This window comes from Centroberyx affinis, unplaced genomic scaffold (genome assembly GCF_046629955.1).
Source record: "Centroberyx affinis isolate AG114_WGS23_722 - 3 ecotype Tasmania unplaced genomic scaffold, CSIRO-AGI_Caff_v1 ptg001806l_1, whole genome shotgun sequence".
NCBI classification, from domain to species: domain Eukaryota; kingdom Metazoa; phylum Chordata; class Actinopteri; order Beryciformes; family Berycidae; genus Centroberyx; species Centroberyx affinis.
The window spans coordinates 63007-90090 of NW_027280196.1; the positions used below are offsets into that span (position 1 = coordinate 63007).

The window sequence follows — 27084 nt, forward strand, 5'->3', positions numbered from 1 at the left end:
CATGCCTACTTTGATATTCTATCTTGTAGTAATTATGTCACTTGTAGTTTGATACACCTAAAGGGAAATATATAAGACCCACGCAGAACTATAAAAGGCTCAGAAAAAGTGACTCACCTTAGGTTTCACACCTTATTACATAACATTTAAAGTGCTTCTATGAGTGTGGGGGGACTTGAATGTGTTAATTACAAAGAATGGGCTTCAAGCAACTTCGTGTGGTTTTCATGTGGTTTCCACCATGCATGTTTGAATAGCCAGTAAGGGGTTTTACACACAGGCCTTCATAGTGAATCTGCAATGTTGACAGTCACCACAGAGCCACTGGAGAGGAGTTTACATGCACTTTCACGAAAGAGGTGGGGCTGGTTTAATTGGAAACAGGCGTAGCAGCGAGCAGAAATATTACAAGCCACATTCCCCGGTATAGGCGTGTATTGCAATCCTTTTATATAAAGCACATGTGTTGTGGTGCTGCTCAACTTCCTCGTCCTGCAGAAAGAGGATAAAGGCGTGACGTCGCTGCCTGCAGAGGGGCCCGGCAGCAGGATAGGAGAGAGAGGCAGAGACGCGCCGTGGGGGAACAGACGCTGCAGCAGAGCACACTGCGAAACGCCAGACCGGGGCACAAAATAGCCGAGACGACAGCGGCAACTTTACCGAGACGACAGCCATAATGCGGCACCGCTCCGCCAGGCAGCCCCGGAGCTAATGTGACTGCACATCTTGACGCCGAGCAGAGCAGGAGGAGGGAGGGGGAAGCGGCGGACAGCCACCACCTCTCCGCGGCTGGCGCTGAGCCTCGCCTCGCCTCGCCTCGGTGTGCGCGGTAGGTCGGTCGGTCGGGCTGGATGTGGAAATGTCCTCGGTAAACACAGAGGAGGACCAGAGATGGGTACCGACGCACGTCCAGGTGACGGTGCTGCGGGGCAGGGGCTTACGAGGCAAGGGCAAGCACGGCACCAGCGACGTGTACACCATCATCCAGGTGGGGAAGGAGAAATACTCGACCTGCGTGGCGGAGAAGACCACCGCTCCGGACTGGAGGGAGGAGTGCTCCTTCGAGCTGCTGCCCGGCGTGCTGGAGAACGGCGGCCGGAGCGCCTACCCGCCCGGGAGCTGCGACCTGGTCCTCATCGTGATGCACCGGGCGCTCATCGGCCTGGATGTGTTTCTCGGACAGGCTGTGATCCCGCTGGATGAGGCCTTTCGGTGCAATAGATGCGTGAAAAACGAGTAGGTTTTTTTTTTTTTTTGCATTCTGTGGTTCAGTAGTTTACTGTGTGCAAGTCCTGGTGTTGGTGTGTGTGGTTTTCAGCATGCGTGCATCAGTGTGCTGCCTGCCAACTGACCCCATTGCTTTTGTCTGCCTAGTCCAGACTGTGTTCCCTATGCATTTAACTCATCAGGGTGTTTCTATAGTCTGTTTTTGGCCTTTTAGCTGCTCTCTGGAGGGCTGCACAGTTTGCTTGAGGTATAAACACAGCTGTCAGATCTGTGCTGCTGCATCAGGGCTGCAGACACACCCTCCTTCCTACTAAACTAGTTTCACTCTGAGCAGACTAGGCCCACTACAGACCTGACTGAGGCTTCCCCCCCTCTCACCCCAAAACCTTCTAGAAACCTCAGCTCCATCCCCTGAGGTGTCCACATACCAAGGCCAGTGTTTATGTGTTTGTTTCTCCTGCATTGTTACAAATGTTTATCCCAATAGCTCAGGCATGACGTACCAGGGAGGATTACTGCCCGTTCCAATTCCAAGGATTATCTAACAGTTTCATGATCTGGTAGCTCCGAGGTATTTTTAGCATAACATGTTGTTTTACGAGATCCCACCCGCTGGAGCGTAGGTTTAGGTTTTAAAGAAGTGCTGTGGTTGGATGTTGCATAGCCCCAGTTTATGCATTTGCCAAATCTTAAAGGAAAATTCCACTCTCAGACGCTCTGCTATATCATCAGTTTGTGTTGTTCAAGCCATTCCAGGAGTTATTTTGTGATGAAGTGTTGTAATTTACTCTTTTGCTGTACCCGCTTTCCCTCAACCTGCCTCGTCTGCTTCTACTTCAGTTAGTGATTTCCTACATTTCCCAGAATGCCTTTTGACAACTCCAGAGAACAGGCCTGAACTTGTTCCATTCAGCTGTGGCTTATAGAGAGAGAGTGATAGGGATAGCATAGAAAGAGCAAGAGAGTGAGAGAGATAAGCGAGAGTCCTTACTCAAAATGCATCATGGCTTGATGCTGCATTGCATTCTGGTCTATTGAGGCTACTGTGGGTGGAGAAATTGGTCTCTCTCCTCTTCTACGATGGATTTCTCCCTGTATGATTGTTGAACATCGGTGCAAAATGGTGGCTCTAGAAAGAAGCCCTTGCTCTTTGATTCTGAGGGACTGACACCAAAACCTGATGTTTACTGTTAATGTTTTCAATAGTTGAAAGTACGGTGGCCGAGATGTGTCGAACAAACTTCATATCCAAAACGCTTTGCAAATTGGAAAAATATAAGCGCGTTAACGGAAAACACAAATGCAAAAATCACAACACAAATGCAAAAGCCACAACATAGCAGCTGAAGTGAGCAACAACGGATGTTGACAATGAAGCGGGCCGACTATTAGGGTTAGTTAGGATACTAATCATAGCTAGCTAGCGAACAACATTTCACTTACTTCTCAAACAGGCAAGAACTTTCCTCTTCCACATGTGCAGGCAATAATAGTCCGCCGGCAATAATAGTCGGTCCGTTTCATTGTCAACATCCGTTGTTGCTCACTTCCGTTGTTATGTTGTGATTTTTGCATTTGTGTTTTCCGTTAATGCGTTAATGTTTTTCGAATTTGCAAAGCGTTTTGGATATGCAGTTCGTTCGACACGTCTCGGCCACCGTATGAAAGAGACTCTGCCATTAAACTGCATCGTAGCTGCTGGAAATTATCTCAACTTGACGTCCCGTGGTCTACGTTTGGCCAGTTATTCGCGGGAATAAGAAAATACAGCAACAAAACAACAAAATGGACCCAGAAATCGAAGGCACATCACCAGTAGCTGTTTTTTTTTTAAGTGTTACAGTGCGTGTCACTCCTATACTAATCAGAAGTGCTACGCTACCTCGGCCATCCCCCTTCACCCTGACAGCCTGTCACAACAACCTGACACACTGTTGACAAAGCGCAGATTGAATAGATTGACTCTATTATGAACACAAACGTTCCTCCTGCCCTCTTTCCCCCTCTCCGGCCCTCGCAGTATCTTGGTAGAAGTGACTAACAACCGACCCGACCCACGAATATGAGCTGAAAGGGGAACCAGTTGAGGCTGGTCACTTGAAGGTTAGAGTCAGCCTGTGGTGGTGATGTGTCAGCAGTTTGGTGCCTTGGTACATTCAGTGTCTCCATGTGGCATTCGGTGAATCTGGGCTGGTCAGTAACAACGCTCCCCACGCTGAGCGCTGCTTTCATGTGTTAACCCCTCTCAAAAATACATCAGAACATGAACCACAGTCTGGGAGAAACTGTTTTTATTGAGGAATATAGAGTAAAAACAAAATGACATTCCTGATATCCTGGACTTTTTCCAATGTTCACAACGATTTACAACGTTCACAGCAATTATGCCAAGCATTGAAGAAAAACAAAAACGGGGGAATACTCTAATGTTCCTCTCTTTTCTACAGCCTAACCCACAAACTGTTGTTTTTCATGCTAGACTAGGGTGCGAAGACCAATATCCTGCACACACAGTAATTGGTTGACATACTTTCAAACCTGGCTTGAGATAGGTCAACAGACTGAAATGTTGGCAAATTAAATGATTATACTTTTGGATGATTTGAACTTGTGGTCGTTTGGGGCTATTCCCAAAGCACCATGATTTGGCTTCTCTTTCTGTGTCTCCTGACAGAGCAATAATAGGGTCTTAAATGTTTTTGTTGTGTTCTTAAGTTTAACTTAATGCATGGTGATAAAACGTACAGGGGAGAGACAAATAACGGCGATAAACATTGATGATAAAAAAAGCATAGTAGGAAGAAATACAATCAATAAGCTGTGCAGATGAAATGGAGGAAAAGAAAAAGGGCTTTTAAAACCGTCTCTCCTCAAAACAAACAACGACAAAATCAAGACGACAACTTAAGGATCATGAAACTCGCTGTACACATAAACGACCATGTTGTCTTTCAATTCAACTAAGAAAAACACAGAAATTGCAGTTACTGTTTTTTTTTTTTGTGATGAGGAACAGAGGACAGAGGCATGTTTGGGCCAACGCTCTGCCAAGACCCTGTCACTGTACCGCTTCTAATATTTATAAAGCCTTTTACAGGAGGTGGAGGCTGCAGTGATACAGTTCTTAGGGTCGTATATTTCAGCACAAGGAGACACGGCGGGTTTAAAAAGCCCCTTTCTCCCCCCTGAACATATGGCTTGTTTTCTTCTGTCAAGGACTTGTCACATTCCACTGTACCTTCTGAATCAGCAAGTTCCATTCATGAACACTGACACAGAGGGACAAGGTTTAAATCTGGATGTAGCTGCTTATACTGGGGAAGAGTGAGAGTTTTCCAGCATGTTTCCACATCAGCTGGTATTTGACAGGCAAACACTCATCATGACAAAGCCCAAGTTAGGTTGAGACATCAGTGATTAAACCAATGGAGCATCAATCCAGTGTCAAGCATCCAGTCTGTACTTTGAATGTACATGACTGTGCTAATCGTATATTGGGGCACAGATTCACTTAATAAGACTATTCCCAATGGTAGTACAATATTTTCATGTTATGAAGTTTATACCTAGACATAGGGCTGGACAATATATCGATATTTATCGTTTATCGTCTATCATTGTACTCGTATCGTGGGATTTTCTTTATCGTGAATATTATGAATTTTGTTGTCTAAATTAACAATACAAAGCATTACTAAGTCACATTTCTCCCTGAATGATTTGTGAAATACTTGAGAATGCCAGCTGAAAATGACCCATTACCCATGCAGTCCAATGTGATGAACATCAACTAGGCTACACAATATAACATGTTTTTTTTCATACCTAAACAGATATTGTGATATATATTGATATTGGAAGAAGTTCTTCTGGGTATCATGATATTTAGCCCTACCTAGACTACTGACTGGTTAAATACGAGTCAGTAATTAACTGGTTTCTTTGATTTTGTCTCCATCTTTGTTGCCAAGCGCTCATTGCTGTGGTGTTTCTGCACTGCACTTCCCAAAGATCACATGTCACTCAAACAGTGTGGGCGGGGCTTAGGTTTTCTGTTGATGCAGTTTGAGTTTATCTTTTCTTTGTCTGTTCAGCCATGGTGGCTATCGCTGCTCATTCTAACTACCCAGTTCTTCTTCTTCTGTTTGATCCAAACAAAGCGGAGACATAAAACGCATCACTTCTTGTGCAGCAGAGTATTTTTCCCAGGAAAGACCTACCAGACACCGGCTGCTAAGAACAGAAAATGTAAAAGCTTTCATGAACTGGATATAGGTTGAATGAAGTGTCAGATTAACCTGTCTCAACATGACTGACCTTTAGTTATCAGTTTCAATATTAAACGAAGGCGAGCGATTTCCCCTCACAGCGTGAAAGGGAGGATGTTGGTCTTGATTGTTTACATGTTCAGCTGCCACTGAAGTGCAGGTTGCGGGAAAGGTGGGCGTCGGGTGAACTCCCCTACAGGGTCTGCCAGGGGGAAGATGCAAAACACGGTCACATCAACACACTGTCGATCGAGACCAAACACCGTGTGGTGACCAAAAAAAAAAAAAATTGAATACTTTTGCTGAATATTGCACTTGTGATATAACACAGCTTTTCCTCCATTTCGTAGGCCAGGGATACTGCACAGCTTTGTTAAACTGACTGTCTGAAATAACGTTCCATCTCTCAATATTACGATTATTTTATTGATTAATAGCGCAGCCCTGTTTTGCAACCAGGTCTTTCTAATCCACCACTGTCTCCATCTCACATCTCTGTCATGTAGTTCTTCTGTTATAAGCAAACCTCTGATTTTGCTTTAGGCTTGAGTTACTGAGGCAGGCCTGAGAACTGGACCTCCTTCTGCTGATTGAGGCAGAAAGTGTGTGTGTGTGCGTGCGTGTGTGTGTGTGTTTGATGTGGATCCAGAAACATCCTTTGCTTGGAGCAGACAGACATTGCTACTGTCTGTAGAAAATAGTGGGAATTATAAGCAATTTAACCATGGTACCTGACATGTCATTCTAGATATATATATATTCTTCCGCTGGACAACATTATCTGTGAAGATTTATCAGCTGAGATATAATCAGAATGAGTTTATCTGCTATGGACAGGATCACTTGCTATGTATGTGCATCAGCTATGTGGTGTAGAGGCTTTGGGCTAGAAAAAGAGAGATCTGAAAAAGATTGTTGTGATTTGGGTGTAGGCCATTTCATGAATGTGAATAGTGTGATAAGGTGGATTTGTTTCCAAATGTAGGTTAGTGTGACACAGTAAACTGTCTTGTCTTTAGCCCTGGTCTCTACTCCAAAACACTCTGAGTTGTAGCTTGAGAAGAGTCAGCTCAGTTAACCTGAACAAACTGTTAGCTAGCTAACTAGCTAGCTGGCTAATTTAGCAAAGCTTCTACTAGATATGTTAGCTAGTGTGCAAATCAGATGTCTTGACAACAGGACAGTGTTAGCTAACCTGATAGATGGTTTTCTAGCTAACAGGCTAAGCTGGCATTATCTAAACAGAAAAGTGATCAGATGTATCACTAGCAAAATTATCAGTTCCCTGTCAGCTCATAAATGAACCATGTCTATTGGATTCTGTTGAGCTGGTCACATCATACATTTCAGCTAGGGCTGGGCGATAATTCAATATTATCGTTTATCGTCTTTCAGTGGAATCATATCATGATGATATGAAGATATTTTGATATTGTGACACATTTCTGCTGTCTTAATTGATGATGACAAGCAAATTTTACTTAAAAACGCTCATAAAATGAGATATGGTAGGAATATTAGGCCTGTGAATATTTCTGTTTTGTTTGACATCACACCTAACATTACCATTCGGTTCAATGAGATGACATTAATTTGATTATTTAACGTGATTTTGCATACATGAACCATATTGTAATATATATTGATATCGAGAAAAATCCTTATGATTATCATGATATTGATTTCAACCATATCGCCCAGCTCTAATTTCAGCTGTTCACAGCAACTGTTGCTCGATAGATGAAGACCTCCAATATGGCCGCCAGAGGCTGTGTTTTCACCTGAAAGCCAAGGTTTGCCATGGAAGGATGAGAACACTAGTTAATGTTTAGCACATGAATCTTTCACTCTATTGTCTCATTTTTTTTCTTGTTTCTCACAAAGATGACTTGCATATCCTAATCTGATTCTGCCCTAGTGCCAGGTAAATGTTTGCTGTGGAGGCTTTTATTTTAGGCTAATCTCATTAGTTGTTATTGAACGGGTCTAGCTAGCGCTGATCGTTTTACATAAAATTCCTTAAGGCAGAAGACTTTTGTGATGAGCTAGAGAAATCCAGAGTACGGTCTGTTCATGAGCTGCAGATAGAAAAACCCACAATGTATCGACAATCTCACATGGCCTGACACTTCTGCTACCCACAAGCATCTGGAAACGTTAACAATGTTTACAGGAATTGGCCTTGAACTGTACATAAGATGGCCTTGTATAATGAGAGCGCAATCCAATAGAACTCATTTGAAAGTTGATTACACTGTATTTTTTTGTGGTAGCCTCTAACGTAAGCAAAGAGGACAGTAGTAGCCTTGTTCTCAGGACACATAATGCTTTATTCGCCATGGTGCCTGCCTCTGTGTGATGGGATCTACTTTTGCATATTGGCTGCTTTACCATAGCTTGATGCTTGTATAAACAACTCCTACTAAATGCATTTTGGACTGCATTTAACAGGGATGTGAATTTTCTTTTGTTTTTTTCACATTTTGTGGGGAAATACCATTCAAACTCCCATTTATTTCTAACAAGAGATTACCATTTTTCCCTTTTTCCTGCTTCTCAGTCACTGATCACATCCCACACATCCCGAGATGTGTGGTTTGAAGACACAATGCTTTATTGTATAAAAGTATTGTAAGGGAAGTCCGTGGTGAGGGAAGAACTCATCGCATCCAGATGTGGAATGTGGTTTTCCTTCTCGTCGTCTCTAAGCCTGTCAGCAGCTTCTGCTGATGAGGCAGGAGTCCAGGCTCAGGCCCATGGGGCCAACATTACCACAGTGTTGGAGGTTTTGTAGATCTAATTCAGTGGAAGATCTGTGATAACACCAGTGACATACCTTCACTTACCCACCCTGCATCAGAGGTGGGATGTAACAAAGTAAAAATACTTCACTACTGTACTTTTAAGTAAGATTTTCTATTTTTACTTTTACTCACTACATTTCAAAAGAAAAATCTGTACTTTCTACTCACTACATTTTCAAAACAGACTCGTTACTCTCTGGAAATCAACTGATTTTCTAAAATTATTTTCAGCATCAGACGCTTCCATCCCAGAAGCAGCTGATCAAGAGCCAAATGTGATTGGCTGCTTGTTCAGCAAAGCGACACCAAAAATCAGGGAAAGGGACAGAGAGAGAAGCAACACAAATAAGAGAGAAGCAACAAGAGAGAGAGAATTAACTTTAGTGAATTCAGCTGCTAGGGTTAGTGATTTGAGCTGCAGACTCTTTCTCATCTGGGATTCAGAGGAACGCTCAACAGAAAACCAGTTTAGAACATCAGAAATGACTTTTTTAGAGAACGACTTTTACTTTTATACTTCAAGTAAATTTAAGTCCACGTACTTTTATACTTTGACTTGAGTAAAGGATTTGAAATGGTACTTCAACCTCTACCAGAGTATATTTTTAAATTAGTATTTGCAGTTTTACTTGAGTAGGGAATTTGTGTACTTCTACCACCTCTGCCCTGCATCCCCTCTAACATCCAAGCTGGTTTCTTCATTGGTGCTCATAGTAAATAAGAAACGGACAGTCACCTCAGATGCCATGTATCGGTAAAAACTTTGGTATTGTAGGATTCAGAGGCGTAGATTTGAATGGATGGGGGTGATGGTAGTTGGATTGTCCTACTATATATTTCTGCTACTTTCCGATTCAAGTTCAAACATTATGTAAGTGTAATGCTTGGTGATATCACTGAGTATTGAAAGCTGAGTTAGGTAACTCTGACTTCAAATGGCAGCGAGAGGTAACCGTTTCCAAAATGTGAACATCAGCACCCAGAAATCCTACAAGGTGAGGTCAGTAAACGTCACACAGCAAGCTCATGTTGTTGACCAACCCGGCCGGTCTGTGATGCTTTATACCAAAGCAAACCAAAGAGGCGAGAGAGGAAAAGATCTAACGTTGGTGAGTCCAGCTTTCTCTGCTGCTCCTCACTGCTGTTTAGGAGACAGATTGGATTTTACTCTTAAGTTTCGGGCAGAGAATTTGAGAGAGATTTTCCGCTAGTGTCCATACCCGATACCAGAATGTAATTTAGGCAAATAGGGCGAATCTATGGGGTCTCAATTAGCAGGGATGGGACGCTCTTCTCTAGTGCAGCCCTACTTTGTAGTTTAGGCTGATACGACAAGTGCATTTTTACAATAAAATCTCGCCTTGGGTTCCACGAAAAACCCGTACCAGCTCTGACCCCTCTGGTGAGGTGAATGTGTATCTCAGAGGGATAAGCAAAGCAATAAATTCCTAATTAATGTGTCAGTTAAAGTGCACTACAATCTAATGAATCTCCCCTGAAGTCGAAATGAAACCCTGGCCCTCGGCACCATTTGCATTTCAGAAATCCAGAGTGTGTCTCTCTGTCTGGCTCTGATACCACCCAGGCACGCCAAGGCCCTCGGAGACCGTCTTAGCACAGACTGGATAAAGTGGGTTGATAGCCTACTTGTTTTGTAATACCGGTCCTGTCCTGCCTTGGAGGGTGTTTCTAGGGACCTACTTGTTCCACAGAAGATGAACACTTGTAAGCCTTGTAGACTAGAATAAGGCGGCTGCTCCTGGAAGAGACTTTTCCTTTTCTATTCCTAAGTGGATCAGGGAAGGGGGGGATGGTGAGGAGATCGTATCGCGCTGGGATGGGGTGGAGTGTGTTGTGATTTCCTGTTTTGGGGCGATGGGGAAGCAGATATGCAGCCATGCTCTGCGGCTCTGGAATGGGATTGTTTACAACAAAACAAACTCTGAATAGACTCCCATAATTCTAAGGGCCAGCTATTGCATATATATCCTGGGGCAAGTTTTCCCCAAAAAACATCTGTTTTTTACGATCAGCTTTGTTTTAAATAAATCCAAAAGCATGGTGCTAGGATGTGCTTTGTTTTAGTGAAAGCCTTTTGGCTGAGATAATACCATATGCTATTTTGTGACTGTTTTCATCCAAATTGCTCTGCAGTATCATGGGTGCATTCCTAGCATGGTAGCCCCAGTGGGAATCAAACCCTTAACCAGTGTTAATGCTATACTCCACCCATTGAGCTGTACAGGGTCACTTTGTGAGAAGATGCTTTTGGCAAACCGTTCGGTAACAGACTCATGTGCTGCCTGGCTCCTCGCGAGCATGTGGGCTTCAAAATGTAGGCTGCTCATTTTTTTTTTTTTTTTTCTGCGTTGCAGTTTCTGTATTTAGGCCTCATGTCAGTTTAGTTAACATTCAAATTTGTTTGTGTCAGAGTTATTCATGCGTCACACGACCCGCAGGAGCAGGTGCACACAAATAGGCCTGTAACTTTTTTTTTTTTTTTTGCACTGTCTTCAAGAAACAAACACGGTGACTGTACTGTATCATGAGAATAGAAATGCTTTGAGTCAGCAGGAGCCAAACGTTTTCCTCTTCGTGGCCAAATCAGTATGGCATGGCTAGTGCCTCCTTTTAAGTCTCTCTGCATAAGATAAGAGAGTCAACTAAATGCCTAAAATGTAAATAATTCACTGATTCGCCCGTGTTTACTCCCAAGTTCTTCTCAAATAACAAAAAAGGGAGGTTTAGGAGGCAGACGGCTGAAAATATCCTCTGAGAATTATACTCCAGATGGCAGAGTGAGTGATGACAGTAGTAGTTGGAGGTTTGCAAAAACTCGCACGCCTCCCTGGTCCGGTGTAATAGTTTGGAATGTGAACCCCACCTTGGCCACAGGGAGTTGCCTGCTACGTCTGAGAGGACCGATACTATTGTTGGAGCATCAATGTGAAACTCGAGTCCACACCTAACAGGCATTTGAGGCCGTGCTGGTATCCGATTTTTAGACGAGCTCAGCGACAGTTCAGAGACTTGAGCAAGAGCTATACTCCTCTGATTTCCTGCAGAAACAGACAGGAGCTCCACCTGAGCTCGTTGTTTGAAAGCGTATCATTCATAGTGTGTGCTTGTAGCCTGATAATCCAATAACAGGATGGATTTACTCTTACTCTAAATGAAATGCTCCCATGTCAATGCTTTAATCTGGATTAGAATAATTCAGCTGGCCTCTTTTCAGGTTTTAAATCTGACAGCGACTGATTTTCATGTTGAGTGCAAAACAGAATACAGTACAACATGTGACTACTTTTCAGTCAGGACGGTTAGATAATCCGGTTCCAGCTTACATGTGAAAATAGTCAGTGATTGCTTTGTGGGAGTGACACTCGCTCTATATGCCATATTTCCATTGACTTTGTTCTTATGAGAGTGAACCTGTCGACCAGTTCCCATTCTGGTCATATGGCATATTTCCATTGTTGTCTTTCTATCTGATTTGATGCTCGTTGTTGCTGTCAAACTATGAAAAGGCTCAGCATTCCTGTGGGCCCCACCTGCTATTTATTTGTGTTCCTCATAATTGTACTGGAAGGAGTTTGTGAGCTAATTGTTTTCACTGCCTTTCCTCCACGGGTTGAAGTTGAGGTCGGTGCAGGGTGATGATTACATAACATCATGTGTGGTGAATTATGGGACTTGTGTTTCTTTTTCTGCAGCGTGCAATTACCCGGCTGTTTTTGCCAGTGCAGGAAGCTTTGCTGTTTTTGTCCACCGTCCACAGTGGCTGTTTTTTCCCCCAATTCTCCAGCTACTTTCACTGTTTTACAAGACAAGATCAGACTGATATATCGGCCGATATTGGCCTTTTATAAAATATCGGACATGAGCCAGTTCTGTTGTACATTGCTGATATGATGGAGGTTCCTCCCTAACCACAGCTAAATAAAAACCTTCCTTAAAATGTGATTTGAAAAAAAATATATATATATATTAATTTATTTTTTCAGTAACATTTTGGGTAAATTTCTTCATTATAAATGTTATTCTTCATTTTCTCCTACCATCATCATCCTCATAATGATTGGTAGTAGAGATATATTGATATGTAAACTGAGATATATAAACATTTTGAATGTTAGCCTGTTACTGAACTTTATATATACTATTATTGAACTTTTATATATGCAGTTTATAGTAGGGTTAATTTAGCAATTATCTTTTTTTGTGAATGAATTCTTCATTTAAAGGCCTTAAGTATCCCAGAGGTTTCCCTATCATTGAATAGGTGTGGTGGTCCTTAAGGTGCCTTAAGGAACTGCAAATATCCACATAATATAATTTCATTAGTCTGTCTGTTGTGGGTTTCAATGGAGAGTTTTAGTGTCCCATGATGACCTAAATGCTGTTTCAGAGGTTTTTCCACCCTGACAAGAATAAAACTCTGGGGGAAACACTGAATACTTGTATTTTTTTGGCATGAAAGTGGTCAGATTTAAAGATAATGAACATATTATTGGCAGCTTCAGTACAAAAATGTAGGTATCGGCATCTGTTCTCAAAAACCCATGTGAAGTAGATGAACTTACCAGCCACAGCCTGCATTTACTAGTATTTGGCTAGTGACTGGTGCTAGTTTCCCACGACGGATTTTGCGCAGTCATACTGTAGGTATGCAGAACGACTGGGGAATCTTCTGGGGGGAAAACATCGTTCCGGTTTCTAAGATAACGGTGCAGTTGATGTGTCAGGTTTGCTCGCACACATCATACAGCAATTGGCTTTGATTTTTTATCTTTTATGTTTCAGCTTCCTACTCGCCTAACTTTCATCTCTCATCTTACAGGTTTCATGATTTTTTTTTTCTTTCTTGTTGACTCAACACCAGAGGATTCTGTAGTCATTTACAAAGCCAATCAAATGTCAACACCATTTTTGGTCACTTTACCTCCTAAACGCCTCTGATATCCTGGTTTTTATATTTTTGCATCAAGGCGGAAATCACTACATTTGGTTGAGATTTTTTTCCAGTATTTTGCATCCTCATAAAATGATAAAATGCATGTAATTGAATTTATTGCATATGCTAAAATGCAGATAAAGAACTAATTGTTTGTTTTTTTCAATTCAAACACGATATTTTCATTATGTGATTTGTCTATTTTTTGTGTTTTCTTTTATTGTCTGTGTTTTAGATTAGGTTTATACAGGTTTTCACTTTGCGTTACATCACATAACTTTCATTTGGAGAAACCTGTGTGCATAGACTCAATTAATCTGCGAATGCGACCACCTCTCTTTTGTCTAATCCTATAATATGGAGGCTAGATGCCCTGTTCAGCCACATGTGGATGTGGGACACCAAGGGAAACTGTGCTCTGTCAGAAAACGCTCATGACATTTAGCCTGTATAAACCACTCACCTTCACAATGCCGTATGCACAAACAGTAGTGGATGGCGTTGTGGTGTGAGGTGTGAGGTGCAAAAAGGCCCGGCAGCACAGGAAGAGGAAAGCAGCAGCAGGTCTCAGTTTCAGACCCAGTTATCTGTCTGCTGCAGCTCAAGCCTTCTTCCTCCCTGTGCTGCTAATTTTCCGTTGGCAACACCAAGTGCCAGAAACACATTTTTAGAAGGGGATTTTTTTTTCTCTCAGTCATATCATTCGCTATCAGTCACGGCAGACCAGATGAGACTTTCCCATGAGTCACTGTGTGGTCGACTTTTTTTTTTTTGGGTTTTTTTTTTTTATGCCGTCCCACCTGTTGGTACAAACCAAAACCAGCAGCAGCAGCGTTTCGAGGAACCCGCTCCTGTCTGCTCGAACGCTGGAAGGAATTTACTGTCGGTGCCGTTTGTTTTCATCTGTTGTATTTAGGCCAGTAGTTCAATCGGAGAGGAGTATTGTTTTACTTCATTGTTCTTGCTTACCGGGTCTGATGACAAAAACAAGAGGGCTTCCCCAAGGTATTATGGGATGTCCGGCCACTCACACACACACACATACACACAGCTTGGTGGTATCTGTTAATAGGACACAGACAACCCCCCCCCCCCCACCCTCCTCCGCCCAACACCCACACACACACACTCTCACTCCCTCACTCCCACAACACACTCTTTCCCAATGCGAGGACAGATTAGCCTCATTCATATTAACAATAGGGTCATTCACATTATTTCATGATCCCACTGGCAGTGTGTGTGTGTCTGTTGGCACTCAGTGCTGAAAACTAATTGATGACTGAATGTGTTTTGGGGAGCAGATTTGTAGCACACTCTTTCTTTCTTCTCTTTTCTCTGTGTGTGTGTGTATGTGTGTGTTTAAAACGATGACAGTGTGGATGATTCTGTTCCTGTGCGTGTGTGTTTTCTTGTAATTTGGGTCAGAAACCTCTTTCACTCCGGGAATCTTAACCTTAGCTGAGCTTGCATGCTTGTTTTCAGCACCGCTCTTTTTTTCACATGCGTGCAGTTAACATTATTTACCAAAACACAGGATGTGATGGAACAATCCCTTGTGCCATAATCCAGATAGAGCTTTCATACAGAAAACCCATTCAGATGTGAAAAGAGTGATAGTGGTATTCATGCACTTTCCCTACCCAGGGTCTCCCCATCTTGTCCAGGAGTTCAAACCAGCAACCTTAAAGTCCCACTGAAACGGAAGTTAGAGCGTCTTTAGCTTCTGTACTGTGACGTATTTCCCAGTGAAACGGAATATTTGAGCGGTGTACAGTTACAAGAGGGATTTAAATCAAATCCTTCGCATTTGATTTGACCACTAAACAGTGGGCGGGGCTTAGAGTTTAGCGCGATACGGAGCAACAGGGAGAAACAGAGCTACAGAGGACTGTTGGCTCCACACACACCAGGTTGAAGAATGATTGATGGGTGGATGTCATGATATTATTGGTTGGAATTGGTTGGTTCATGCTTACGTAAGCACACGGCATATTTTACAGGAAGAAAACATGATTGGATTTTGATATAAGAATACAAAGAAATGGATTTTTTTTTTTTTTTTTGGCATATATTGTTAAATAGGTGCACAATATGACCGGGGATGTGATCTAAAAGGGTTAAAAATCCATTTTTCATTTCATCTCGACTTTAATGTCACAAACCTGTTTATTTGATCTTTAGGCTGCTGCTCTGTGCAAACATAAAACATAGTAACAATACAAAAATACATAAATATCAGAGTGTTAAACAGTGGTAAAGATGTTTAAAAAGATGTTTACTGTCAGTTTTGGGGATGTAAATATCACAAGAGAAAGTGATGTGTGCAGCAATCTGGGTTTTACTAGGAAAAGAGAAATCTGATTATACTCTGATACTCAAGACATTGTTTTAATGTGAGGTGTAAATGTATTCCAGCTAAATCATATCTAGACACAATCTGGATATGAGCTTCATGTTAATGCCAGGTGTAAAGGTGTCCTGTCTATCTATTATAAGTTTTTATACAGTATATATTGAACTTCAGTGTGTCAGTTAATCTGACCAAGGTGAATGGATGTGATTCTGTTACAGGTGGTACAGGCTGAACTCCAAGACGGGGAAGAAGGAGAAGGAGCGAGGAGAGATTCAAGTGACCGTCCAGTTCACCCGCAACAACCTGACAGCCAGCATGTACGACCTCGCCATAAAGGACAAGGGCCACTCCACCTTCAGCAAGCTGAAGGAGCGCATGAGGGGCAAGAAGAGGTCCAGCGATGAGGACTCCTCGTCCGCCATCCTGCCGGGCGGGTACGGCGCCCTGTACCGCATGCGCAACCGGCTGCCGAGCGACGGCGGCGGGGAGGAGGAGTACGAGGACGACGAGGGGGGCGAGGGCCGGCGGAGCAAGATGAGGAACTTCTTCCTGAGGGGGAAGCTGCGGAAGTCGTCGGACACGCGCTCCAGCACGTCGCTGGGCTCCGAGAGCAGCGAGTCGTCGTCGCGGGGCGGCAGCCTCAGCCCCACGGCCGGCATCAGCGTGGTCGTCTCCGATCTCTCCAACTCGCCCAGCAACAGCAGCAACCTGACAGCAGATAACAGCCCTGGTGAGAACGACCAGAGACCAGACCTAGGCCTGTTATTACTTATTGAAGTCCATAATTTAATGAACTGATTGGCGCAGCGTACGCGGGGCGCAGGATTGGAAGGGTGTTGTGCTTTGAAGGGCAGAGCGATTTGGTGCCATTGTATTAGACAAAGATTAAGCAATCCCAGAAAGGTAAATTAATCCATTTCAAATAGTTATTGCGCCCAGGTCTGCCAGTGATACTGACCAGTGCTGCTGTGAAAAACATCCAGTCAGTCAAAGCCATTACAAGGTTTTTATCACCAGATAAGCTGCTTGCAAATTTAATTTAGCAAAGGCATTGATTACCTGCAACCATTTTTCTCTCTCTCTCTCTCTCTCCCTCTTTCTCACCCTCTCCATCTCTTTCAATTTCGTTCTCCTCTCACCTGCCTTTTGCAGAGCACACGGCAAACACGTCGCCCAAGTTGTCCCCTCACAAGTGTGAGTTCAGTGATGAGGCTGGTGAGATCAGCATCGCAGTGCCTCAGCCTTCAGTGCGCATTAACGGAAGCCATGCTTACAGCGTCCAGCCCCTGGACCCTGGCTCAGGAAAACCTGCGGGTTCATTAGGCCTGGGACTGCTGCAGAAGTCCTTGCCTCTCTCCATGTCTCTACAGAACCTCAGCCCGCGGGCCGAAGAGCTCCCCAAAGGCCCCGCGGGAGACGGGCGGCGCTGGTCCTTCGACAAGGCCGGCGAGGAGGAGAAGGCCGCTATAGCGGCGGCCCTGGAGCAGAGCGGCCCCATGCAGGCCGACAGCGAGGAGAGGTCCGGACAGGCCGCTCCGCCCCTTGCCTCCTCCGCGGCCGAGTCGGAGAGCCAGGGGAAAAAGCAGAGGAGGAACTTGTTCTCCCACGGGAAGAGTGAGTCTTCGGGGAAGGGGCAGAGTCGGTCCAAGGATGAGTCTGAACAGGCCTCCGCTCCCGCCGAGGAGAAACACAAGGGATGGTTCGGCTCAAAGGACTCCCACAGCAAACCCAGGTGAGATGAGACAACAGTGACACGCTGTGATCAGAGGGAAGGGCGACCTCGCTCTGACAAGCTCATTTGTTGCTACACAAAACAGATGATGAATTATCATTTCCCCATGAATATGAATTGAATCAAGGAGCAGCCAGCATGCCACATGAGCCAGCTGAGAGGTTGTGCCTGCACTGTTTAGATTCACCGGCATCATTAGTCGCTGGCTGCAGTGTCTAACTGCATGTGACCCGTATACTTAGATTGTTTTTGTTTGGCAAAAACAGTGGCATGAAAGAATGTGTTTGATGTGTAGGCTGGTGTTGTGCCAGCAGAGGTGGAGCAGAGCGCTGAAATGTTTCACTCAAGTTACTAATTAACAAGTTACAGTACTTGTGTTGGCATCGGCCCTGCAAATATTTTCATGGGTCATCATCGGCTCAAGGTTTCGAGCAGCCTTTTTCTTTTGCTCATATCAACAAAGCTACAGTATGACTTCATTGTATGGGAGGTAAAGTCCAGAATGCCAGATCTCATTGTACTTACTACTCTTAAATATAAAGGCTTAACAAACTACCCAAGTACAAGTAGTATTAAGTTAGCGTTACGTTACATTTACTCATGTACTGTTATCAGAGTAGTTGTAATCAGTTACTTTCCACTTCCTGTGTACCAGCATGGCTGCTGGAAGACGTTTCCAGCTCTGTATTCTCCGTCTAACACATCCTTCCTCAGCTCCGGGTCTCAGGCTCTGGTTACAGCAGGTATCTGCAATGCAGATACGGGTGGGGTGCTGCTCCCGTGAAATTAGCTCTATAAAGCTAAACCCCAGACTCAATAATGTCAAATTGGTTTGAAAGGGAATGATGTAATCCTTGTTCTCTTACAGGTTTGTGTGTCTGTGTGTGCGTACATGTGAGTTTTGTCTCTGTTTGTTATATGTATGAGGGGAAAAAGGCAAAAAAACACCCACTTGAGTTTTATCTCCACTTCTAACACAAGCACACTCTTAAGTGGGTAATTTATTTGGGTGGTGTGACCCGCTGTACTGTACTTTCTCTTGCACTGCTCACTAGTATACTGAGTGCATTGCTCCTGCACTCTGAGTTGCAGTCTTATTTAAAATGAAGTCTTTAATTCAAGTGTCCAAGAACACTAAAATATATTAAAATAAATATAAGTAGTGATTAAAAAAAATAAGTGAAAGATAATTGGATTTTTTTTCTTCTTCCTCCTAGTATTATTATTATTTATCCAAGCTCATTAAAAAAACATGCATTATAATGTTTCCATACACTGAATGGAAACATAATACTGGACTGATAAGCACGTTCTAAGTGAGGTCAGCTATTCTGGACGATAGTACATTGAATACCTTTCTGCTAGCTCTACAACTATTCATTTTCATAGCCCACACTCCCTCACGCTCTTAGGTTCTTGGGAAAAATGCCAAGTTGGCATTGGCAATGCTATGCAATCACTATGTATGGTTGCATCAACTTCCTTTCAAAATATTTCGTCATTAGCCTTCCAAAACATGTCAGGAGTCACAGGATAGAGAGGATGGATGACAGTGATGGAAGAAATTAAAGCATGACACTTTGGGGTATTTCAAGTTTTGATTAACGAAGATATTAATATTAACCAAGTATTTGCACTTTCAAAACAGTTAAATGTGCTTTTCAGACAATACAGCAATAATAGATAAGATAAACAACAAAAATACCAGCATGAATTAAAATCATGATTACAGAGGAATAAAACAGGCTATACAATGAGAATAAAATCTTTAAAAACAGATTATATAAAAGCTTGTGATTTGAAAGATCACTGATTTGATACTGAAAATCTACAGGCCTTTAGCTGTGTAAACAATCCTCACTAATCAAGAGGACTGTGTGCCCTTCCTTTCACAGCGCGGTGGTGTCACCTAAGCTAGAGCCCAGCACTGACTCCCACCTCCCCCCCCTCCCACCCAGTCACCAGCCCTCGGGTCCCCCTGCTCCCACTGTAGATCCCGTCTCTTTGGCTTCTCCGCTGCATCACACTAACCCCTTCTGCCACTCACAAAGCACCCCGCCTCCCATGTCCCCCTGCAACCCTTTCTTCCCTCTCCTCCAGCACAACCCTTTCTATGGAGACACGCTAACTGACCAGGCCCTAAAACCTTCGCTGCCTCCTCTGCCCTATCTTTCCAGTTCCCGGCCCCCCATAGAACAACTCTTTCCTAAGGCAAGTAACCCTAACCCCACCCTGCCCCTGGACTGCCCGGCCACAGGGGAGCCAAAGAGCGGATACACGGATACAAAGAGCGAAGTGGTGGCCAGAGTCAAGCAACGGCCCCTTCCTCCTATTCCCACGGAAGGGGAGAAAGTCCTCAGCAAGAAGTCGTCCAACCCTTTTATGTCTGCCGGGGCAGTGGAACCGGATGCAGAGTGGGACGATTCCTTTGAAGCGTTTGCAGCTGGCAGGCTGCAGTCTCCTGAGGACCTGGCTCCAGAGTGCAGGCCACAGCAAAACACAGCAAATGGCGACCCACTGGAACACTGCAATAATAAAGGAGTGTTATTACCCACGACAGATGCTAATCAAAGCACAAATGTGAATGACGCACTACATCCACCAGCTTTAGATATCACTTTAAATACTTGCACAGAGCCCCTATTAGAAGCTAATAAAGTCACCAGTCAGCTGACTCAGTCTCACACAGAAAACCTTGCCACGTTTGCACATTTTCTCGACACGATCCCAGTACACAAACTCCTTGAGGGCGATGGCAAAATGTTAAATACTTCTGCTAACCCACCAGAACTGGATGTTTGTAATGAAACTAAGCAAGCTAACAATGCTACTAACACGAATGGTATAACAAACACTAACGTGCATCAAGCGCCCTGCCACAACTGTTGTCACATGCATAGCACCTCATCTCCGTGTCCAAGTCTGAAGCTCAACAACAACTCCCCAAATCCTGGTTCTTCAGGTGTAGGCAGTTCAGCAGAGGAGGATTTCCTCTCCAGTCTCTCTCCTTACTCGGCGTCTGAGAAATTCTCAGCTTCGTCATCTGAGGATGCCGAAGCACAGACCATTGAGAGCAGCATCCTTGGCTTCTGCGAGAAATCTTCTGAGCCAACTGTGCTAAACATTTTCTCAGGATCTGAGGATAGCGTTATTGACGTGTCAGATGATCCGTCTTTAGTTGATGTAGCTCAGGGAAGTCTCGTCCAGCTCCAGAATGATGATGAAAAGGTAGATTCAGACGGTTCTGAGGGGCAGGAGCAGTCGTTGGTACCACAATCAATGGTCCCTACACAGCTGCCCATGATCACCATGAAGGAAATGGGAACTGATAATACACCGGCACCAAGCCCGCCCAATGTCCTGTACTGTGACCAACAGACAAAACCCTCAGTCTCCTCACAATCAGACCTACAGCCAAAAGCCCTGGTCTCCTTACAGTCTGACAATGAGAACAGAGAAAAAGAAATCCCCAAAGAATCTGTAATGGATTTTCCAGAAGAGGTGAATAAATCCATTGTATCTGTAAGTAACAACGTAGAGGCGATGATTCCTGCCATTTTAGATGATGAACAACCCTCCACACACCCATCATTTTATATCATGACCTCCTCCCCGGGTGACAGGCCATGTGTGTCGGACTCACCCTTTGATAACACTAGCCTAGGAAGGCAGGATGCTAGCCAGGGTTCTCCCAAACCAGTCAGGCTTTTCAGTGAATTCCTCGACACCAGTCGCATCGGGCCCGGTCCTGGCCAAGGCTTTGACGACACTCTGCTGCATACGCGGGTGTCTGATCTGAGCGCCAGCAGCCTTCTCCACAGCCTGTACGTGAGCGCCGACTCGCAGCATTACCTGTCCTGCCAGTCTCACCCGGCCTCCAAATGCTCCAGCGACTCAGAGGAAACCGTAGCCAAGGAGCAGGCGGACACGCTGCTCTCTGCTAACTCGACGCTATGTGGGGCAGAGAGTTGCGATGAAGCGGGCGAGTTTCAGTCGGCTGCTGACGCTACGTGTATGGCTGATCTGGGCCTAGAAGATTCCACCGATGCATGCAGGCCATCTGATCTCGAGTCAGGGCAAATCTGCATATCTGAGAGCAGGACTGCACCTATTGAGCCAAGTTTCACGATAGGGGATGATTTTGGGCTACAAATGCTTCCCAATGCACCAACAGACTCTTACACCAACTCTAACCCCAATGACTGTATGCTCAGCGAAGGAGTTGGAGAGAATCGGCACGCCGTCTTAGACGACTTGTTCTCAAAACAGACACAGTGTGCCACGCTACAACGCTCCCGGTCCGAAGGCACAATGACGACTAGCTTTGAGGACCTCCTCATGCCGTCCTTTGGGAGTGACCCCGGTGTGAAGCAGGAGTCTTCCTCTGCCCAGCCTGGCCCTGACCATCCCCTTCTCACCTCCTTTCCTCCTTCTCTAACCGCTGACAGTAGCTCCCCCTTAGCGCTCTGCTCCCTCCCTTCCCTCGCCGCTGCCTCGGTGAGGTCACCGCCCGGCGAGCCGCAAGCCGCTGCCCCAGCTCTCGGCAACGCAAAGCCAATGACTGATGCGCCGCATGCAGTCTTGCCCCCGGAGACACAGCAGCAGGCGGCCAATCAGCAGAACAGGTGAGGTTGCACGTGCTCAGTGCTCGGTGAAAAGATGGAGAGGAAGCACTTTTTTTTTTCCCACTGCGAGAACTTTCTATCCTGTCTTTTTCGTCTCTTCAGCCTCCCTCTGCCGCTCTGCTTCCCCTGCTTTCTTCTTCTGTGCCGCTGACTCTCAAGGGGTTTCTCCTTTGTGGTGTGACCATCTCTCTTTATCACTCTGCAGAGACACACACACACACGCACACACACGTCGGTGTTAACCGTAGCCGACTGCAGGTGTCTTGTGTGTGTCCTGGCTCTGTGGCCATAGGTGGGGAAACAGAGGCTCAGCCCAATTAGCAGTTATTATTTTCCCCTGCTCCTGTCACAGACCTCCCCTCCCACCTCCCCACAGGGCCAGCTAACGTTCTCACACAGCCACAGACCCGCCAACATCTCAACCAGAAACGAGGCTGTAGCAGAAGTGAAAAGGTGTTGTCTGTGTGTCACTGATAGCATTTCCTTTTCACCTCAGGGTAATAACACACTTAACACAGTTCTTGGTTTGATTGCATGAACTCATGCAATTAACTCTTTCAGTTCAGTCTTTGAGCTTGTTTAATTTCAATTTTCACCAGTATTTTTTTTAATGAGGAGTCTTACACCTGTCTAACCTTCCTTGCTCCTGATCACTTAACTGAATATAGAAGCTTTGTGGTTGAAATGGGTGATGATCTCTAGCAACCACATCTGGCACCATCATGGAGGTCCAGTGGAGAATTGGCTGTGCTTAAATAATGTCTATCCATAGGCCTACCTGTATAACAACCAGGCTAAAAGAGAGATGCCTGAAAAGGATTGTGGTGGGGTGAATGTAGGTTGATTCAGTAATGTCAGAAGTTAAAGTGAATGGTCTGATGAGCTAGATTTGTCTCTAAATTTCGGTGACTGTGACAGGAAATGGTCTTTCCTGTGTCACAGCAGCTAGTAGAGGTGTATCTTTAGAAGATCCAGCCCAGTTAACCTAAACAATCAGTTGGTTTTTGGCTTTGTTCACATGCAACTACAGTACTAGCACTAACATTTAAAGACTGCGATTCATAGGGGCTGGACACCAGGCTAGAAGCGATCAGTTCCCTGTAAAAAAAACAAACAAACACAGGAATTAACTACATCTTTTTTCAGTTTTTTTGAGACGGCCAAGTTGTACGTTTATAAACAAAATAAGCTGTTCTCAACCATCCAAGCACTGAGGGCCTCCAATATGGCCACCAGTGGGTGCATTACGTCACCTGAAAGCCAGCCTCTATATTAAAATAACAGCCACAGAGCTGTTGCTGGTGTAAATAAATGGGACGACTGCCTCGGCTCGCTCTGTTCTCAGCTGTCTGTAACGCTTGCTGTCTTCCCCTCCAGCCCCCACCCGGTGAAGCCCCTGAACACTGCCATGCTGGCTGAGGAGAAGCGAACGGAGGGCCGGTCCGTTCTGGCCACCGGCCTGGAGAAGCTCAAGTCCACCATCCACCCTGGGAGGAGCAGCCAGCTCACCGAGCAGGAGCCGGAGAGGAAAAAGGTGTGTGATGATCATGATTATGATAATAATATAATACTGCTCTTCAAAGGCAAACAGCAGTAACTAGTTTTTGAGTGTTTTAAAGGTCAAAGCTCATGGGTTGAGTGTCACACATCACACAGTAATGTGGTAATAAGAATAACACACACATCGGATCATAAATTGGACCTAGGCCTATCCTAACCGACAGGATGGGTTACCCTAGTCTTAACCACATTGATACAGATAGTAGCCTATTCTGACACATTTAAAATGATAATAATGAAGTTACTGTTGGTCATAACCAACATAAAATTGCCGATCTACTTTACCTGAAGATGTTGACACGTCATGACCTCAAAAATCCAGCAACTGACTGGCAGGTTCTTCTTTATTTTATTTTATTTGGAAAACCAGGACTAAAAAATTGATTTTATTTCTGTTTCTCAGGCAGACTTTATTTATATAGTGCATATTATAAAGTTGCTTGCAATGTGCACTAATTTGTTTAAAGTAGTAATCCATGACATTTTCTTAAATATATATAAATGTCTGTTTTGCTTATCTTTATTGCTGATTACTATAACACAATAGTGATTCAACCTATATAGACAAAGAAAAGAGCGACACCTACAGAAACTCAAACTGCATCAACATAAAATCCAAGCTCCGCCCACACTGTTTGATTGACAGGTGATCTCTGGGAAGTGCAGTGCAGATCACACTTTAACTTCTGCTCCCATCATTTTGTATCACTTTCATTCATCTTTCCCTCTGTCACTCTCTCTCCTCCTTCTCTCTGTTTAGTCTCTGACGGAGGGCGCGGGGTCGTACTACCACCTGAACCACAGCGAGCTGGTCGCCCTGCTGGTGCAGCGGGAGGCGGAGCTCCAGAGGCAGAAGGCGGAGTTCGAGCGGCAGAGAGCGCTGCTGGCCAAGCGGGAGGTGGAGCTGAAGAAGCTGAAGCCGCAGGTCCGAGACCTGGAGGACTACATTGACACGCTGCTTGTGCGCATCATGGAGCAGACGCCCACTCTCCTGCAAGTGCGCTCCAAGTTCAAGTGACGAAAGGGGGGGGGGGGGGAAGGTTGGAACTGGGTTTGCAGTACGCATCTGTTCACTCTAACCTCCACAACAGCTCTTTAGTCTTTTCACTGCTATGCTGTCCTTTTTGATATAACAATTTAGGCACTGAGAGACGTCGAGGCGATGTTTTTCAGCCGGCATGCTTTACTGTATTGAAACACATCCTCGTCGAAGGGTTTGGTTCGTGCGGTTTCCGAATGTAGCGGGTCCTCAGGTTGTTTTCAGGTTACGGACGGCTGGTTTTAAGCTCACAGAGAGATTGACCCCAGTGGGTTCAAAACCCAAATGCTTCCATTTTGGGATCCTGATTGTAGAAACATTGACTCCTCCTTTTCACCTCACCCGTCACTCCCATCACCTTATCACAAAAGAAAGAAATTGTAGGGTTTCATTCCGTAACGCTTTATATCCAATTTGAGAAAAGAGAAACGTTACCCAATTCTTCACTCAGTATTTCACAAATATGGATGATCACTGTTGCTTTGAAAGAGCTAAAACCTTAAATGTGTTTCCATGACTTTCACCGCCGTGCTTGCAGTCATTTAATCAGAATGGGCATCACTTTTCCCCAAATGGTGTATATCTCGTTTTGGATTGAAACTCCTCAAACGTTCCCTGATGAATATTGGTCGCACTGATTAGTTTTGAAACTGCAAACCAGATGACAGGTGTAAAAATGGTCATGTGCACAGTACTGGGAACTGATTGTAGCTCAAGAGTGTTCAAAAGTGTTCTTAGCCAGCAAGTGAATGGTTTGATTTTCGATGCACGTCGAGTGCTGAATATATTTTGCTCGTTCCTGTTCCTTTCTTTCTTTCTTTCTTTCTTTCTTTCTATGGGCATGTCTTGAAATTACACATAATTACGCTCAGCCGCATAAGCTAACTGATTCCTGTCTGGGTCGAGGTGTCGTCCGGTGAAGACGGTATCGCTCGGCATCAGGATCAGCCACCGCAGCTTCTCTGAACACATGCTTCTGCCTTCCCACTGTGCATTATCAACACGATTTTAAAAATGCCTACAACATGCTGGTACTTGACCCCCCCTCCCCCCCTCCCTCCCTCCCTCCCTCCCTCCCTTCCTCCCTCCCTTCCTCCCTCCCTTCCCTTCCTCCCTCCCTCCCTGTGTGTCACATCCGCTTCTGCTCCAGCACGCACATCGCTAGTGCTTTCAGGTGTGTTACAAAGGGATATATACAGTATTTACAGCATATATGCCGTATGGAAATGCCAAATGCTGCCTTATTTTTTTGTTTTGTTTTGACTGTTCATTAAGTTTAAATATAGCACTTCATTTTACTTGTAGGGAGGGGGGCTTGGGGCAAGTTTTGAAAAAGAAAAGCCATCTGTTCACTGAAAGGTTATTTGTCTGATGCTTTGTTACGATATTGTTTAGATCATTGCACAACAATAAATTGTATGCATACCAATAGAAAATGAGCAGTTACAGTAATTGCTGTGAAACGCCAAAAAAAAAAAAAAAAAGAAAAGAAGAAGAAAAAGCCAAGCCTTGAAACTTAATCTATGGAGCAGATTTGATACACCATAAAGTATTCCAATATGATGCCACTTTTAACAGCGTTTGTGGATGTTCTTGCACTACTTAATCGTCAGAACATAACTCGACTGTACCTGTCTGTTATTGATATCGGTATAGTTAGAAATAAATCACACCGTACTGCACTTTCTAATCGCTCTCTGTGATTTAAGCACTTGGCCGACTTCTACACCACACACACACACAGATGATTTATCCCAGTGAGCTTGAAGCATACAAAAACATCGGAAAAAACCGCCTTGTCATCTCAGTTCTGCTGTGCGATCGCAATATCAAAGTGCATCGATGACTGTAGAGACACATTACAATGTGACTCGGCACTTATCAAGCGCAAGAATAACGTCCTCTCCATGTCTTCCATTTTGAAACTTTTTATTTAAGTTTGAACTGATTGTATTTTTTCGTCCTCGATTGTGTAGCCGGTGGAATGTGCTTAAGGTAGTAAATAAGATTGGAAAGTTTACAATTCGTGATGCAATTCTGTTTCACAAATTTTGTATATTTAATAAAGAATATTTTGTGTTTCTTGCTCACCGTATGTTTGGCTATAAATCCTTCTTTGGGGTGTGTGTGTGTGTGTGTGTGTGTGGGGGGGGGGGGGTCTGTGTGTGTGTGTGTGTCCCTTTGGGGTTGCACTGATAATACTTTGTTCTTGCAGGGTTTTTGGATATTTGCACAGGCTTCAATATTTCACCTGCATTTGTACCAGGTTGAGAAAAAAATGATAAGTTACATAAATGTGGTATGGCTGATTTTCTTTTAGATAATATCACATATTATTAAGAAATGGATATATTAATTAAAAAAAAGCCACTTATGTTGTAACATCAGAATTGATTTGCTCACTGTAAACATGCAGTACAACTTCTCCTTAACCTACAACTGCTTTTTTTTTTATTATTCCTCAATGATTTCTCTCACTCAGTCGCTCCCTCTTTCTCACTCTACATCCTTCTTGACTT

General features: G+C 44.2%; 1 protein-coding gene across 2 annotated transcripts; it reads left to right on the top strand.

The window, feature by feature from the left end:
* The first annotated feature begins 378 nt into the window (after positions 1-378).
* Positions 379-26653, top strand: rab11fip5a (RAB11 family interacting protein 5a (class I)). 2 transcript variants are annotated; one of them, XM_071529606.1, is made up of 6 exons: positions 379-1236; positions 15828-16339; positions 16762-17341; positions 19237-21966; positions 23344-23500; positions 24287-26653. In XM_071529606.1, the coding sequence occupies exons 1-6, from the start codon at positions 860-862 to the stop codon at positions 24542-24544; spliced, it is 4614 nt and encodes a 1537-aa protein (XP_071385707.1). In that variant the 5' UTR covers positions 379-859; the 3' UTR covers positions 24545-26653. The 2 variants fall into 2 exon arrangements, with proteins under 2 accessions (XP_071385707.1, XP_071385708.1); XM_071529607.1 differs by lacking the exon at positions 19237-21966.
* The last annotated feature ends 431 nt before the right edge of the window (positions 26654-27084 follow it).